General features: G+C 41.5%; 2 protein-coding genes across 3 annotated transcripts in view; one reads left to right on the top strand and one right to left on the bottom strand.

Annotated features, from left to right (window-relative positions):
• Positions 1-3,571, bottom strand: part of PLA2G7 (phospholipase A2 group VII) — a 34,361-nt gene extending 30,790 nt beyond the window's left edge. For both annotated transcript variants that reach the window (XM_079933561.1, XM_079933562.1), the window contains exon 1: positions 3,374-3,571. The gene's annotated coding sequence lies outside the window, so the exon portion shown is untranslated. The remainder of the gene's footprint in view (positions 1-3,373) is intronic.
• The window catches only part of TDRD6 (tudor domain containing 6), a 63,008-nt gene extending 48,646 nt beyond the window's left edge, over positions 1-14,362 (top strand). Inside the window, exon 4 of the mRNA XM_079934903.1 lies at positions 14,218-14,362. Coding sequence (XP_079791029.1) covers positions 14,218-14,241 — 24 coding nt within the window. The 3' untranslated portion in view covers positions 14,242-14,362. The remainder of the gene's footprint in view (positions 1-14,217) is intronic.
• The last annotated feature ends 4,580 nt before the right edge of the window (positions 14,363-18,942 follow it).

Here is an 18,942-nt window from a genome sequence, read left to right as displayed (position 1 = left end):
ATTTAGAGAAGAGCTAACAGCCATGTTCTCAAACTCTTCCAAAAAATTGCAGAGGCAGGAGCACTCTCAAACTTGTTGTACAAGGCCACCATCACCCTGATACCAAAACCAGACAAAGATACCACAAAAAAAGAAAATTACAGACCAATATCAGTGATGAATATAGATGCAAAAATCCTCAACAAAATACTAGCAAATGGAATCCAACAACACATTAAAAGGATCATACACCATGATCAAGTGGGATTAACCCTGGGATGCAAGGATTCTTCTATATAGGCAAATCAATCAATGTGATACACCATATTAACAAACTGAAGAATGAAAGACATATGATCATCTCAATAGATGCAGAAAAAGTTTTTGACAAAATTCAACACCTGTTTATGATAAAAACTCTCCAGAAAGTGGGCACAGAGGGAACCTACCTCAACATAATAAAGACCATATAGGACAAACCCACAGCAAACATCATTCTCAATGGTGAAAAACTGAAAGCGTTTCCTCTAAGATCAGGAACAAGACAAGGATGTCCACTCTCACCACTATTATTCAACATAGTTTTGGAAGTCCTAGCCACAGCAATCAGAGAAGAAAAAGAAATAAAAGGAATACGAATTGGAAAAGAACAAGTAAAACTGCCACTGTTTGCAGATGACATGATACTAAACATACAGAATCCTAAAGATGACACCAGAACACTACTAGAGCTAATCAATGAATTTGGTAATGTAGCAGGATACAAAATTAATGCACAGAAATCTCTTGCATTCCTATACACTAACAATGAAAGATCAGAAAGAGAAATTAAGGAAACAATCCCATTCACCAATGCAACAAAAAGAATAAAATACCTAGGAATAAACCTACCTAAGGAGGTAAAAGACCTGTACTCAGAAAACTATAAGGCACTGATGAAAGAAATCAAAGATGATACAAACAGATGGAGAGATATACCATGTTCTTGGATTGGAAGAATCAGTCTTGTCAAAATGACTTTACTACCCAAAGCAATCTACAGATTCAATGCAATCCCTTATCAAATTACCAATGGCATTTTTTACAGAAGTAGAACAAAAAATACTAAAATTTGTATGGAGACACAAAAGACCCCGTATAGCCAAAGCAGTCTTGAGGGAAAAACGCGGGGCTGGAGAAACCAGACTCCCTGACTTCAGACTATACTACAAAGCCACAGTAATCAAGGCAATATGGTGTGGCACAAAAACAGAAATATAGATCAATGGAGTAAGATGGAAAGCCAGAGATAAACCCACACACCTATGGTCAACTAATCTATGACAAAGGAAGCAAGCATATACGATGGAGAAAATACAGTCTCTTCAATAAGTGATGCTGGGAAAACTGGACAGCTACATGTAAAAGAATGAAATTAGAACACTCCCTAACGCCATATAGAAAAATAAACTCAAAATGGATTAAAGACCTAAATCTAAGACCGGACACTATAAAACTCTTAGAGGAAAACATAGATAGAACACTCTTTGACATAAATGACAGCAAGATCTCTTTTGACCCACCTCCTACAGTAATGGAAATAAAAACAAAAATAAACAAATGGGACCTAATGAAACTTAAAAGCTTTTGCCCAGCAAAGGAAACTATAAACAAGACAAAAAGACAACCCTCAGAATGGGAGAAAATATCTGCAAACGAATCAACGGACAAAGGCTTAATCTCCAAAATATATAAACAGCTCATGCAGCTCAACATTAAAAAAAACAAACAACTCAATCAAAAAATGGGCAGAAGTCCTAAATAGACATTTCTCCAAAGAAGACATACAGATGGCCAAGAGGCACATGAAAAGCTGCTCAACATCACTAATTATTAGAGAAATGCAAATCAAAACTACAATGAGGTATCACCTCACACCAGTTAGAACGGGCATCATCAGAAAATCTACAAAGAACAATTGCTGGAGAGGGTGTAGAGAAAAGGGAACCCTCTTGCACTGTTGGTGGGAATGTAAATTGATACAGTCACTATGGAGAACAGCATGGAGGTTCCTTAAAAAACTCAAAATGAATTACCATATGTCCCAGCAATCCCACTACCAGGCATACACAGAGAGAAAACCATAATTCAAAAAGACACATGCACTCCAGTGTTCATTGCAGCACTATTTATAATAGCCAGGTCATGGAAGCAACCTAAATGCCTATCGACCGACGAATGGACAAAGGAGATGTGGTACATGTATATACAATGGTATATTACTCAGCCATAAAAAGGAACGAAATTGGGTCATCTGTAGAGACATGGATGGACCTAGAGACTGTCATACAGAGTGAAGTAAGTCAGAAAGAGAAAAACAAATATTGTATGTGGAATCTAGAAAAATGGTACAGATGAACTGGTTTGCAAGGCAGCAATAGAGACAGAGATGTAGAGAACAAATGTATGGACACCAAGGGGGGAAAGTGGGGGTGGGGGTGGGATGAATTGGGAGATTGGAATTGACATATATACATTAATATGTATAACATAGATAACTAAGAAAAACCTGCTGTATAAAAAATAAATAAATAAAATTAAATTTTTTTTAAAAAAAGAAGGCCATCCCCTTCCCCTTCCTATGGACCAGGCCAATACTTAATGCTCGGATCCCTGAGTTCAGTGTTAGCCCAAGATTAGGTTCCAGGCCTTTGTAACTGTCAACACTTTGAAGGGGTGCATTTCCCGGCTCCTACTCATAGACCAACCTCCTGGCTCCTACTCATAGACCAACCTCCTGGCTCAGCATTCTTATTGGGGTCAAAGGTAATTTGTTCAATACTGATTTGTTAACACAAATCCCTCTCGAACCTGAACACGTAAGTCCCTCAAGGGCTCCCAGCCCCCTTATGAGCCCACCCACCTCTCCCTCCTCCTTCCTCCCATTTCCGCAGCCACCTCGGAAGCCAGAGGTCTGAATGAAAGCCTGACCTTTTCGTTTTTAGAGCTAGAAAGGTCTATGAGAGGCTCCAGGTAATGACGGGGAAGAGAATGTTCTCTGTTTCTGGTTCTGTTTGGCTTTTTAAAAACAAGCCTCCCGCAGAGTCAGGGTAGCGCAGCCGAGATCTTATCTGGGCTGCAGCCTGGAGCTCTGGGACATGGGGAGTAAGTAATCGGAGCAGAAAAGTTTGGGAGAACTGGGCTCGAATTCCATCACCCTCCCCGCAAAGATCCCAGAGCTGTTCGGAGGGCGGCAGGGAAGGCGAGCCCAGCTCCGGCTTGGAGGTGGGTGCGGGCGGGGTCCCAGCCCTCCAACCCCCATCCTCCCCCATCCTCCCATCCCCATCCTTTCAGCCCCCAACCTCCCAGCCCCCCAGCCGGCGGCAACCCCCGGCTCCCACCCGCCCCGGCGTACCTCGTCACCCGGGCACCGCGATGAGCTGCTTGCGGGAACCGGGCGCGCCGACCCCTTTGCTGCTTGCTCGCTGCCAGTACCGCAGGCTCTGTCGCCCGCTGTCACCGGGTCACCGTGGCCGCGGGGCGGCGGGCGAGGGGCTGCGCGCTGGCTTCGCGCTCCTTCTGCCCCGCGCCGTCTGGTCGCCCCGACTCTGACCTCCCCCGGCGCCGCAGGAGGAGGGAAGGGGTGGAGCTGAGGCCACCGTCCTCCCACCAGCAGAGGCGCTGGGACGCGGGCGAGCTCGGCGAACACAGCACCCTCCCAGGGCTGGCGGTCTGCAATCTGGACCCGCGGGTTAACTTAACCCCCTTCCCCCCCGGGACCGACCCACGCGTGCAGAGAGCGGGTGCTGCGCCCCCAGTTCCTGTTCTCAGACTCTATTCCGATCAGATCTTTCCCAGTTCCATTCACCCCCCCCATCGCGCCGACCTTGCTCGTTTCACTGAATTCCCGGTTACTCTGTTTCCATCTGCAATCCGCAATGCCTTGCGCAGTCCGCTTTCCGTTTTATAGTACACTGGAACTAGAAATTATGTGGACTATGCTCCGGCTTGGAAGGCCTGCCACTGAGTTAGTTTCATTTCTCCGTGGAAATACAGTGAAGGGCAATCAGGAAGAGCTTTTATGACTTGGGGGGAAATGGTGTGAAAAGGGGCCATCTGATAGCTCAGCTTAACCCAGTTCTTTGCGGTTTCGCTGAAATTCCTTCCTTCATTTTCCAATGCTTTCTCCTCAATCCAACTTTCTAATTTTAAAATATTCATTTAAAGCGTCAGTTAGAGACTCAGAGAAAGTAGTTTGACATTCATGGGTGGAGTTAATGTTTTATGTTTTTAACTAGTGATTTTTGGCTTTTTGGCGAGGTTGGCAGGACTGTAGATGAAATTTATTTTATTTTTATTTGGAGGACTCCAGATTAAGAAGGCATGGATTATAGCTCCTTTCTCACACTTGTTAGTGATGTCACTTTGGGCAAGTTCTTTATCCTTTCTGCTTCTCAGCTTCCTCAAGGGTAAAACGGAGATAATCAAAGTACATTAGTCAGAGGCACCTTGTGAGAACGAAATGCAAATGTATGTGAAATGCTTAAGACAGAGCATACACAGTGCTGTCTAATAGTATTATCTTTAAAGAAGCAGTGACTTATTTAAACCTGACAATAGGTGAACATTTAAACTATCTCAGCCTAATGACAATCTCCTGTACTTCCTGGGATAACCGCCTATGAAACAAATTGCCCCAGAATATTAATCTAAAAGTGTACACGATACACTACGTTAGAGGTCTCTAAGGACCTCCTCCCTTTAACCTTAAGACAGGATGAAGATTCAGAAGACACAATCAGAAAATTCATCATCACACCTAAAAAGGTGGTGGGCTTTGAAAGCAGGTCTTGAAGGCAAGTATGAAATATTTTCTTTCTTTCTTTCCATGTCAACTCTGTGCTTCCTCCCATTGTAATCAGATTACTCTCTCTGAGGAGGTCAGACTGGTTGGCATTTAGCAGGTTAATGTCCTGAGAAGGTCCCCAGTGTAGGGTTGCCAGATTTAGCAAATGAAATACAGGACATCCAGTTAAATTTGAATTTCAGACAAATGACAAAAAGGTTTTAGTATAAGAAGATTCCATACAATATTTGGAACCTATTTATACTCAAAATTATGTGTTGTTTATTTGAAATTCAAATTTAACTGGGCTTCCTGTAATTTTTCTGGCAACCCTAGTCCAGTGAAATGAATAAAGAATGGGCCTCACATTCCAAAGGATGGCAAGTCAACGTAGACATACAGGTTATAAGGTGGATCTGATATGGATTTTGTTTTTGTTTTGATGTAGTGAAAAAAATAAGGTACTTGTGTTTATAAATTGATTCTTTGTTGAGCTGTTTCTTATCTCTTAATTCTTATTCCCATTTCCCATCAATATAGAAGTGCTTCTTTACTCCTTAACATGAAAAAAACTGATGACTCTGTCCTCAATCAAGATTTTGGAATAAATAGTAATAATGTGCTCCATAGTGTTTTCAAATAGTGTTTATTGAGGGCAAACTGTATGTTAGGTACCATTTCAAGGATGACTACCCCTGGAGGCTAAGGAAATCACACCATAGCAAGTGAGCCCTTGTAGGTAAATACAAGGACTGTGGGGTTTCTGAGAAGTGAGTTATTAATTCTCCTTGGAAGGGATGGAAGTGAAAGGCATTCTCACTGCACAGGATCCAAGGAAAAGAGGCTCCAAGCCAGATGAGCCGAGGAGGGAAGCCCCAAGGTGACGGTCTGGAAACTAACCCATCCTGATTAAAGTAATGAAGCTAGAAGAAACAATGGGATTCAATAAAACTAAAAGTATGATTGGGAACTTAGAAACCCTCGAGGCCCTTAGAAGGTAACAGAATGCAAAAGAAAAAATTAAAAGATTAAATTACTTAAATTTAAAATTGAAGACAATTAAAGTTAAAACTAGAAACTCCAAGAGGGAAAATGTCCAGGAAAGGCATGATGTTAAGTGTGAAATAATTTAAAATGGATTGATTTTGAGCTATTGGGTGGAGACACTATTAAACCTGAAATCTAAAAATATATTTCTCTGAACGGACCAGAGAAGAAAGTATGATCAGAGTATTCCACTAGATGATCGAAAACAACATTCACTAGTCTAACAGTGCAAGCATGCTTACTGGTTTTCAACTCTTAGAAACACCTTTTAAACAAGCCAAAGAAGAATGAACTGTGATTATACAGGAGAATGTAAATATGATTGATTTCTAAAATGTAGAAGTACCTATAGGTAAGTAGGTAGAAGGAGGTAGAAGTGAGGCCTCCTAGGATGGAGAAAAGGTTGAGTTACTAAGGGTCTCATTTTGGAAAATGTCGAGAGTCAAAAGAGATAATGTCCATAGTTAGTAGAACAAAAAGTAAAGGTCTGGATGCACAGTGATTTTGCAGAGGAGAGATGTAGTGGCGGGCCTGAGTAGAGAGATGTAACTCTATTAGGAGGGTTAGAGAAGAGAAAAGATAGGACCAGGATGGATGTGAGCTAAATGCTCACTCTCCTAGTAGAAATTAGATAGACAGTGCTTAGGATGATACACCAAGAAATAATAATATAGCATACTATTTTGCAAACATGGAGATCACCAGATATCTGAAAAGGAAAATCATTAAGGGTGATTACCTTTGGGGAATTGGGCTGGAGTTGGGGTGAGTTGAGGTGGGAGACTCTCGCTTCTCTCTTTTAGCACCTCAGTACTATTTAACTATTTGGGATATGGGCATGATTACATTGATTCAATATTTAAAATTTTTGAATAGGAACTTGTGAAAAGGAAGGCTTCACCAAGACAGAGGCTTTCAAGAATGAGTAGGAGTTCATCTAGAAGGAAGAGGAAGGCATCCCACAGAATGTGGGACTGCATGAGCCAAGGCACCGGAGCCTAGAAGTGGAGGATACACCTTGGTGATGTCCAGTCCTCTACTGTGACAAGGGCATCAGGTGTATAGACAGGCTGGAGCAGAAGGTAAGGTGAAAAGGTGAGCTGGAACTACTAAAAGAGTCTTCTCAGTAATGCAATGGAGTTCGAACTGTAAGCTCCTTGAGGATAGGAACCATGGCATTTTTATTCCCCTGTGTCCAATACAGAGCCTGGCCCACAGTAGTTGCCCAATAGATGTTTTCTGAATGAATAAGAAATATTTGGGGGCAATGAGGAACCATCAGAGTTTTTAAGCAGAGCAGTAGCAGTACTTATTTTTAGAAGATGGCTTTGAACTGAAAAAAGATAAGTTGAGATTGGAGAAACCAAAAGCAGGGGATGAATTAGGAGACTATTATGTGAAAGCCGATATAAAACAGGATAGTGACAGTGGGGACTGAGATTGGAAGATCTACTTGAGAGATATGAACAAGGCAGAAATGGCCATGAGGGATAAAGCAGAGGGATGAGTCCAAAATGGCCGTGAGATTTCTAGCTGGGGAAACCAGGTAGATGATGGAGCCATTGATTGACACAGGAAATTAGGGAAAAGGAACAGGTTGTAGAAGTGGGATCATAAACACAATTCTGTGCATACTGAGTTTGAAAGACCCAAGGATGATGTTTATAAATTGTGGGTCTTGAACCACTGATGGCTTATGAAATCTACTTGGTGAGTGGGTACAAATATTTTTTAATGAAATGGAACATGACAACTTTTAAAGTGCATCACATGTGGCAAAGTTTAGTGCTGTTTCATCGAATTTGGTTTCCATAGCATATATATGTAACTGACATAAAACCTCTTTTCTGCAGTATGTCAAAAAAATAGTTTGAGACCCTTTGCCCTTGGGTACCAAGTGGTGTGTGAAGTCAACTTATCCCTGCTCGAGAGAGCCACTGTGCACATTTTCCAGCTCTCTCTGCAGTGACTTCATGTGGGTGGCTTGAATTCAGCAAATACTCCAAAATGTGATTTTTCTCCCCTCTAGTGAGCCAGCACACTGAGTGGTTAGTTATACAGGTCTGAGGCTCAATATAGAGACCTGGGCAGAAGTCATTTATTTAGAGATAAAAATACTGAGAGTGCATGGAATTGATATGGAGTGTTTTTAGACAGGGTAGTGGTAGAAAAAATTCTAAAGAACAGTCGCATTCATGGAAGGTATGAGGAAGAGGAGGTCGTGAATGAAATCGTGAGGTTGGTCAAAGTGAGGATAGAAAATGGGAGAGAGGAGCTTTACGGAAGTCAAGAGAGAAAGGAGTTTAAAAGATATGATCGACACTGTTGATTAAATAGAATTGACTAAAGCAAGGGCTGTGGGATTTCCCAATCAGGAAGGCATCGGTGACACCTAAGACCAGTTTGAGTATAACAGAGGGGTTAAGGCAGGGAGTCAGTAAGGAATAAAGGGTACAAAGACAATATGTGTCGACTACTTTTAAGACATTTTATGGAAAAGAAAAGACACGTGGCTATAGTTTGAGTGAAAGAAAGCACGAAGAGAGTGAAAATCTGGGGAATGGCAATGAGAACTGCCTGAGGATGTTTGAATCTTTCTGAGCCCCATGGTGGCTGGAATCCACTCCTTAGTCATGGATTCAGTCTGTCTGGTGATGTGCTTTCCCTGGTGATGTTTGCCAGTCCAGGAACTAAACAACAGAAGAGGGCTATCTGGGCTTGGAAACTGGGAGAGCAGACTGGCCAGGGGCAGTGAAAAATGAGGGAATTGTTGTTAACGGAAAAAGAATTTTCAGATGGAAATCCAAACAAAATAAAGGAGAAAAATATAGAATACGAGGGTTCCACCATAACCCCAACCTCATTAGGTAATTATTTAACAACTTAGTACATGTCTTCCAGATACTTTTCCAGAGGTAAATGTGGTAATTAAGAGGGCTGAGTCAGACAGACCTGGGCTCGAATTCAGTTCTACCTTTACTAGCTCTAAGGCCCTGGGCAATTTACACAGACTTTAAACCCCTCAGTTTCCTAAGCTGTGAAATAGAAATAATAATATCATCTATATCACGAGGGCTCAGTGAGTATTAAAAGAGATAATGCATGTAAATTGCCTAGAACAGTATTTGGCAAGCAGAACGAGCACCTGATACATAGATATGTACCTATATATCTATACATCAATACACACATATGTATATATACACATACACCTATGGGAAAGAGATTTCATGTCCATATTACTATACGACACACATATATACTCACACAGCTATGGGAAAGAGACTTCATATCTATATGACTATACATATACGTAACATGAATAACCAGGAAGAACTGAAAAATATTGGTGATTTGAGTGGGTTGGAGGAAACTACCCTGAGGCAGCGTGATGGAAGTCGGGTAGAAGGTCATGATCGAGAATGGAATCTGAAACACAAGACCTCAGAGGTGAAGCACTTCCAGAGGACGGCAGGTCCCAGATGGCCATGCCTCTAAGTTTCAAAAGTGGAGAAGGGATGAAGAATCTTTTATTCAGTATTTTAGCCAATTCCAAAAGTCATCATCCAATGCCAGGCTTAGGCTTCATTCCTCCTTGGCAGGTCTTAATGCCTTCTGTAGACTTGGTTTACTTATGACTTGGAACTGTGGCTGTCACAAGCGGCTTGTTTGTATTCATTCAGTAATTGGACTCTAAGATCTGGCTTGCCAAACCAGTCTCCAGGACATTTTTCTTTGCCTGAGTCATTGATAACACTGCTACTAACCCCAATCAAGATGTAGGAGGCTTTGTGCGAAGTCCAAGGCACCCGGTGGCGCTGTGATTCACAGTTACCTGGCTCCTTTTTTCGGTTGCCAAGTTATTTGATTCTACACTCACAGTGTCATCCATATCTTCCTTCCCGTTCCTACTGTTACCACAGCTAATCAAGGTCCTTAAAAGCTCTACCCTTGACAATTACAAAATGTTTCTTTTGTTTGTGTGAGTTATAAGTACTCATTCAACTAATCTAACTACAAAGTATATTCTTTTAAGCTTTTCCCCATATAAACAAGTACATACATATAAACTAAATTATTGGTCACTTTTGTAATATTCTATTTTTTTGAATTTTTGAACTTTATTTTTTTATACAGCAGGTTCTTATTAATCATCAATTTTATGCACATCAGTGTATACATGTCATGTCAATCCCAATCTCCCAATTCATCACACCCCACCCCCACCCCCTGCTGCTCTCCCCCCTTGGTGTCCATACATTTGTTCTCTACATCTGTGTCTCAATTTCTGCCCTGCAAACTGGTTCATCTGTACCATTTTTCTAGGTTCCACATATATACATTAATATATGATATTTGTTTTTCTCTTTCTGACTTACTTCACTCTGTATGACAGTCTCTAGATCCTTCCACGTCTCAACAAATGACGCAATTTCATTCCTTTTTATGGCTGAGTAATATTCCATTGTATATATGTACCACATCTTCCTTATCCATTCATCTGTCGACGGGCATTTAGGTTGCTTCCATGACCTGGCTATTGTAAATAGTGCTGCAATGAACATTGGGGTGCATGTGTCTTTTTGAAGTATGGTTTTCTATGGGTATATGCCCAGTAGTGGGATTGCTGGACCATATGGTAATTCTATTTTTAGATTTTTGAGGACCCTCCATACTGTTTTCCATAGTGGCTGTATCAATTTACATTCCCACCAACAGTGCAAGAGGGTTCCTTTTTCTCCACACCCTCTCCAGCATTTGTTGTTTGTAGATTTTCTGATGATGCCCATTCTAACTGGTGTGAGGTGATACCTCACTGTAGTTTTGATTTGCATTTCTCTAAAAATTAGTGATGTTGAGCAGCTTTTCATGTGCCTCTTGGCCATCTGTAGGTCCTCTTTGGAGAAATGTCTATTTAGGTCTGCCCATTTTTTAATTGGGTTGTTTGTTTTTTTAATATTGAGCTGCATGAGCTGTTTATATATTTTGGAGATTAAGCCTTTGTCCATTGATTCGTTTGCAAATATTTTCTCCCATTCTGAGGGTTGTCTTTTCATCTTGTTAATGGTTTCCTTTCCTGTGCAAAAGCTTTTAAGTTTCATTAGGTCCCATGTTTTTATTTTTGTTTTTATTTCCATTACTCTAGGAAGTGGATCAAAAGAGATCTTGCTGTGATTTATGTCAAAGAGTGTTCTTCCTGTTTTCCTCTAAGAGCTTTATAGTGTCTGATCTTACATTTAGGTCTCTAATCCATTATGAGTTTATTTTTGTGTATGGTGTTAGGGAGTGTTCTAATTTCATTCTTTTGCATGTAGCTATCCAGTTTTCCCAGCACCACTTATTGAAGAGACTGTCTTTTCTCCATTATATATCCTTGCCTCCTTTGTCATAGATTAGTTGACCATATGTGCGTGGGTTTATCTATGGGCTTTCCATCTTGTTCAATTGATCTATATTTCTGTTTTTGTGCCATACCATATTGTCTTGATTACTGTAGCTTTGTAGTATAGTCTGAAGTCAGGGAGTCTGATTCCTCCAGTTCTGCTTTTTCCCCTCAAGACTGCTTTGGCTATTTGGGGTCTTTTGTGTCTCCATACAAATTTTAAGATTTTTTGTTCTAGTCCTGTAAAAAAATGCCATTGGTAATTTGATAGGGATTGCATTGAATCTGTAGATTGCTTTGGGTAGTATAGTCATTTTCACAATATTGATTCTCCCAATCCAAGAACATGGTATATCTCTCCTTCTGTTGGTATCATCTTTAATTTCTTTCATCCGTGTCTTATAGTTTTCGGCATACAGGTCTTTTGTCTCCTTAGGTAGATTTATTCCTAGGTATTTTATTCTTTTTGTTGCAATGATAAATGGGAGTGTTTCCTTAATTACTCTTTCAGATTTTTCATTATTAGTGTATAGGAATGTAAGAGATTTCTGTGCATTAATTTTGTATCCTGAAACTTTACCAGATTCATTGATTAGCTCTAGTAGTTTTCTGGTGGCATCTTTAGGATTCTCTATGTATAGTCTCATGTCATCTGCAAACAGTGACAGTTTTATCTGTTCTTTTCCAATTTGTATTCCTTTTATTCCTTTTTCTTCTCTGATTGCCGTGGCTAGGACTTCCAAAACTGTGTTGAATAATAGTGGTGAGAGTGGACATCCTTGTCTTTTTCCTGATCTTAGAGGAAATGCTTTCAGTTTTTCACCATTGAGAATGATGTTTGCTGTGGGTTTGTCCTATATGGTCTTTATTAGGCTGAGGTAGGTTCCCTCTATGCCCACTTTCTGGAGAGTTTCTATCATAAATTGGTGTTGAATTTTGTCAAAAGATTTTTCTGCATCTACTGAGATGATCATATGGTTTTTCTTCTTCAATTTGTTAATCTGGTGTATCACATTGATTGATTTGCGTTTATTGAGGAATCTTTGCATCCTTGGGTTAAATCCTACTTGATCATGGTGTATGATCCTTTTAATGTGTTCTTGGATTCTGTTTGCTAGTATTTTGTTGAGGTTTTTTGCATCTATATTCATCACTGATATTGGTCTGTAACTTTATTTTTTTTACAGTATCTTTGTCTGGTTTTGGTATCAGGGTGATGGTGGCCTCATAGAATGAGTTTGGGAGTGTTCCTTCCTCTGCAATTTTTTGGAAGAGTTTGAGAAGGATGGGTGTTAGCTCTTCTCTAAATGTTTGATAGAATTCACCTGTGAAGCCCTCTGGTCCTGGACTTTTGTTTGTTGGAAGATTTTTAATCACAGTTTCAATTTCATTACTTGTGATTGGTCTATTCATATTTTGTATTTCTCCCTGGTTCAGTTTTGGAAGGTTATAGCTTTCTAAGAATTTGTCCATTTCTTCCAGGTTGTCCATTTTATTGGCATAGAGTTGCTTGTAGTAGTCTCTTAGGATGCTTTGTATTCCTGATGTTTCTGTTGTAACTTCTTTTTCATTTCTAATTTTATTGATTTGAGTCCTCTCCCTCTTTTTCTTGATGAGTCTGGCTAATGGTTTATCAATATGGTTTATCTTCTCAAAGAACCAGCTTTTAGTTTTATTGATCTTTGCTATTGTTTTCTTTGTTTCTATTTCACTTATTTCTGCTCTAATCTTTATGATTTCTTTCCTGCTGCTAACTTTGGGTTTTGTTTGTTCTTCTTTCTCTAGTTCCTTTAGGTGTAAGGTTAGATTGTTTATTTGATATTTTTCTTGTTTCTTGAGGTAGGTTTGTATTGCTATAAACTTCCCTTTTAGAACTGCTTTTGCTGCATCCCATAGGTTTTGGATCGTCGTGTTTTCATTGTCATTTTTCTCTAGGTATTTTTTGATTTCCTCTTTGATTTCTTCAGTGATCTCTTGGTTATTTAGGAACGTATTGTTTAGCCTCCACGTGTTTGTGTTTTTTACGTTTCTTTCCTTGTAATTCATTTCTAATCTCATAGCACTGTGGTCAGAAAACATGCTTGATATGATTTCAATTTTCTTAAATTTACTGAGGCTTGATTTGTGACCCAAGATGTGATCTATCCTGGAGAATGCTCCATCCGCACTTGAAAAGAAAGTGTAATCTGCTGTTTTTGGATGGAATGTCCTATAAATATCAATTAAATCTATCTGGTCTATTGTGTCATTTAAAGCTGTGTTTCCTTATTAATTTTCTGTTTGCATGATCTGTCCATTGGTGTAAGTGAGGTGTTAAAGTTCCCCACTATCATTGTGTTACTGTCAATTTCCTTTTTTATAGCTGTTAGCATTTGCCTAATGGATTGAGGTGCTCCTATGCTGGGTATATATATATATATGTACATGGGCCTCTCACTGTTGTGGCCTCTCCCGTTACGGAGCACAGGCTCCGGACGCGCAGGCTCAGCAGCCATGGCTCACGGGCCCAGCCGCTCCGCGGCATGTGGGATCTTCCCGGACCGGGGCACGGACCCGTGTCCCCTGCATCGGCAGGCAGACTCTCAACCACTGCACCACCAGGGAAGCCCATTATACCCATTCTTTAGATGAGAAAGATGAGGCACAGAATTACTGAGAGTCACACTGCTAGCACTTTTGAGTAGGAGTGGGAAGTAGTACTGGGAAGAGGTTTGAGGCCAATTAGCCAATGTCAGCCCATGAGCTTAGGGTATAATCCTATAGGCAGAAAGGAACCATTGATAGTTTTTGGATAGGGGATTGGCAAGCACTAACCACAGTAGCTAAGATCCAAATACACACTCAGCAGGGCGTACACATGAAGCAACCCTGGATGCAAAGGTATGAGGTAAGAAAGAAAGTAAACCATCAGGAACCCTATGGAATCACTCCCTAGGAATAAAGTATTGCAGAGAATTTCCTAAGTGGCATGCTTTTCCCACAGTTGTTTTTTTGGTCATGGAATTGACCAAACTGTCCGACATGACAAAACTCCACCAAGCTGTAGCTGCTGGGGACTACAATTCAGTGAAAAAGATTTTGAAGAAAAGTTTCTGTGGCCCAGACTACAAGGAAGTGGACTGGAATGACCGAACCCCACTTCACTGGGCTGCGATCAAGGGTGAGTAGGCAATGCCTCTGCAGATCCATCCCTTCGAGACCACTGTTCATGAGGTTCCCCGTTGGTAGTCGGTGTGGGGTAGTAGAAAGAACATTTCTTGGGAGTCAGATGAATGAATGGGGGCCATTACAATCCTGGCACCTCCACTTATTAGTTGTAGCACCTTAGGCAAGTTATTTAACATCTCCAGGCCTTAGTCTATCCGTCTGTATGATGAGAGCAGTAATGCTGCCTTGGAATCTCGTGGTGAGGATTCAGTAAGGTAGCGAATGTGCACTGCCTAGCAAGTAGTGACTCTCAATTAATGTTAGCTTTCTGCCTTCTTGAGGGCAGAACGGGAACTTTGTCCTGTTCATGGCTGGGGCACGCCAAACAAGGCTCAGTTATAGAACTGGAGGAGGGTCGCGGCAAAAAGTCAGCCAAGGGGCTTGTCAAGACCTTCAGCCATAGAACACCACTGAAGAATGTTAGGGAAGTGTTATAGTCAACCTTGCTTTTAAAAAATTTGTTTTGACTCCCGTATGGCGAATGGGTTGGCGGGAAGCAAGCCTGGCTGCAGAGACATCAGTTGGGAGAATTTTCCAGTACAAAGTGATGGGAGCTATGCTAAAGCACCTGTCAGTGAACATTTGCTATGCGCTGGGCTGTGTACGTTACGCCTGTGATTCTTTTTTTTTTTTTTTTTTGCCGTACGCGGGCCTCTCCCGCTGCAGAGCACAGGCTCCGGACGCGCAGGCTCAGCGGCCATGGCCCACGGGCCCACCCGCTCCGCGGAACGTGGTATCTTCCCGCACCGGGGCACGAACCTGCGTACCCTGCATCGGTAGGTGGACTCTCAACCACTGCGCCACCAGGGAAGCCCCGCCTGTGATTCTTTTGTGCTTCACAAGAACTCAGTAAGGTAAGTGAATACATCCTTAATTGGCAAATGAGGAAACTGAACCTCGGATGTTTGTTTCTCATCTGGGATGCCATGGTTAGCAAGCGGTATTTATTGTCAGGTATAAACCCACATCTCTCTGACGAGAAAACCTGTGCTCTTAATCTGTGCTAGCTTTCATGTAAGTGGGACTTGATGTATTTTTTACTGAGATGTCATTGACATACAACATAATATCAGTTTTAGGTATATAGCATGATTCAATTTTTGTATATATTGTGAAATATCACAGTAAGTCTAGTTAACATCTGCCACCATACATAGTTACAAATTGTTTTCCTTGTGATAACTTTTAAGATCTACTCTCCTAGCAACTTTCAAATATGCAATACAGTATTATTAGCAATAGTCACCATGCTGTACGTTACATCCTCATGACATTTATTTTATAACTAGAAGTTTGTACCTTTTGTACCTTCACCCATCTTGCGCCCACCCACAGCAACCACGAATCTGTTCTCTGTATCTATGAGCTCCGTTTTTTTCTTTTCAGATTCTATGTATAGTGAGATCATATGATATTTGTCTTTCTCTGTCTGACTTATTTCACTTAGGATAATGCCCTCAAAGTGCGTCCACGTCGTTGCCAAGTATTTGGTTTTGCAGTCGGCATGGAGACTGCCGAAAGCAGAGTGAGCCTTAGGGGTGTTAGCACAGGTCAGGGTAGAGTGACTTGGAAGAAAAAGCAAGATTTCTGGGCAGGGTCTGCAAGAATGGACGGGAGAGGAGGAGAGAACTGATTTACATAAATAACACTAACACAAGATAGAAAGTGACAAGGTCAAAAGAGCAGGTCAGAGGAGGGAGGCTTTGTGGTCTGAATACGGAGAGGTCACTTGCAGCTTGTTGGGGGCACAAAGGCTGAGCGACAAGCAGGTTTGCCGTCCTCGGAATGAACTGTGCTTTTTATCATGCTTTGCGCTTACAATACTGTTTGCCCTGCCTGTATGATCATTTATCCTCTCAAGTTTCATTTGTCCTCATACTGGCTCAAACCTTATCTCCGTGAATGGGCTTTCACCAGTGTCCTTAAGCAAGTCACATACTCACCTTTGGCCTCATATACAAAACAGTGTTTTTGTATGCTTCCCATCGTCCGTGTGTGTATGATGATCGATTCATCTATTTCTCCATCTATCACCTGTTCTAAGATTCTGTAGCTATCGTCTAACTATTCTTTACATAAATCCATCTATACATACAATACGTACGTGATTATAATTTTATTTTCTTCCCTACCTGTTTTTGTACTTTAAATTTTTCTACAATGAACAGACATAGCTTTTACAATTAGGAAAAAATGCAATTAAAAAATAAATGAAGGAAAACAGCCTCCCCATAATATGCAGGTTGCTCTGTTGATGTGAGCACTTTAAAAATGAGTAGGGGGGCTTAGTGGTGCAGTCACTGTCATTAAAACTGACAAGCACTTCAAACTAAGTGCTTGTTTTTGATTCTATGGACATCCCACCCGGGCACCGTTTTTCTCCACCTCGGAGTAGTTTCTTTAGTGTCTGAGACCTCCCTAAGTGTACACTTGGAAATGCTTGAACTTGGCCGCCTTTCTCCTCGACTGGACGGCGGAGGTGCCCAGGCCGCATGCAGAGGGCAGAGGAGACGCCCCTCTGCAGGCCGGGCAGGCTGTCCAGTCCACGGGCATTGGGGGTTGAGAGCTGGTTCCCCTCTCCTAGGGCTGAGCCCCAGTGCCGGGACCACCGCCAGGCCACCAAGCAGAAGGGGCTGCAGCTTGATCAGCGGGATGAAGACTGGGATGCCAAGAAGAGGGAGTTGGAGCTGTCTCTTCCTTCCTCAAAGCAAAACACTAATAAGAAAAAGAATAAGACTCGAGGCCCCACCAGGCTCAGCAATACCAAGGACAGGAGAGTGTGAGAAGGCTGGCATCCCAGGAACTGGAGCTGGGCTTTCTGGCAGGAGACTTTCCTCGGCACCAGACTAGGTGTTGTTTGGTGTGTGTTGTCCTGACATGATTTTACTCCTAGATCATTAATTACCCACATGGCTTCTACCGATAGCTCCTGACTTGTTGTTCAGTCTGGAAGTCTGGCCTGGGGACTCTCTACATGGGCTGTCTCCTCCTTGCCCATACCTGCTGTCCCTAAGTACTACCAAGAGGGGACAAACGTCAGCTGTTTGCATTTTTGTCACCAGTGATTTGCACTGTCAGCATCTCCTGAACCCCTATATGCAATTATAGCATTTCAGGGGCAAAGAAAAATCTTCTCCTAAGGAAACTTGGTTGTTTCGATGAAAAAAAAAAAGTATTGTAACAACAAAACCTCAGAAATTTCCAACATTCTCAGGTCAGTTAATCTATGAAAAAAATTATTTGTTGTCACATAGACCAAGCAAAGAGGTGAAGAGATATAGCTCTGAGTTTCCAGCTATTTTTCTTTTTTTTTTTTTGCTTGGGGAAGAAGCCCACAGTCTCAGTAGGGCCATTTTTACCAATGATCCTTTCTACACAGGAGAAACAATTTGGACAATAGACTAGCTCAGTGAGAAATAAAAACCTTAATTTTATTCCACTTAATAATGAGAGCTAGCATAAAATAATGGAACATGTAATTACAACTCTACTTGGTCAACTGTATATTTTAGGAAATCTAAATACAGATCAGATATTTCCAATGAAAATATTGTATCCAAATTGAGATATGCTATAAATATAAAATGCATATCATATTTTGAAGACTTAGGACAAAAATGTAAAATAGCTCGTTAATAATATTGATTACATATTGAAATGATAATATTTTAGATATTGGGTTAAATAAAACATATTACTAACATGAATTCTACCTTTTTCCTTTCAGTTTTTTAAAAAATGTGGCTAGTAGAGTTTTTAAAATTATATAGGTGGCTTGCTTTTTTCCCCCATCAGACAGCACTACAGTAAAAACCAGACAATAGTTAGAGCCTCTACCAGGCAGCTGGCCTAGTGTACTTGAAGTGGCACTTTCTAGGCTTACTAATTTTTCTGCCTAAATCAATGTGTTTAGGCGCCAAACATCATCTTAATTACACACTCCTCAATGCTTATGTTAATACAGGTCATGTTTAGTTGAATTTTCTGAAATAAACAAATGCTTGAGCGTCTTATAGGAAAGCAGTATAGGTGTGGAGGATGCCTTGTCTAGCGTTTATCCATCCCGAGCATCAATTTCCTTTCTCCAGTCTCTGCAATTCACAGGGATGGTTCCTGCTTGCCATCCTTCAATCAGTCCTCAACCAGTGGCAACAACTCCAGCTGGACCAATAACCATCTTCTCCTGGCAGTATGAAGGGGGAGCCCCTGGGCCCGCTGATTCTGGGGGATGAGGCTAAACTCAGGGGACATGGGGATCTCCGACTTCTTTCCTGACTCACCCTCACACACACATTGCCCTTGACCTCTGTGCAGAGTTTCCATCCTCTCTGCAAGTTCACACTTCTCCCCCACCATGAGCACAGCCCATGCAGAGGCTTGTGGGCCAAGGGAGAAGGGAAAGGGGAAACGGGGAGCTGGAAGGAGGGAGAGGAGGGAGGGGGAGGGGTGGCAGTGTGTGGAAAAGGGCCCAGGCTGCACCACTGAGCCTCCCACCTTGGCA

Source organism: Stenella coeruleoalba (assembly GCF_951394435.1).
Source record: "Stenella coeruleoalba genome assembly, chromosome: 10".
In the NCBI taxonomy this organism is placed as follows: domain Eukaryota; kingdom Metazoa; phylum Chordata; class Mammalia; order Artiodactyla; family Delphinidae; genus Stenella; species Stenella coeruleoalba.
This window is presented reverse-complemented; position numbering and strand designations above follow the sequence as displayed.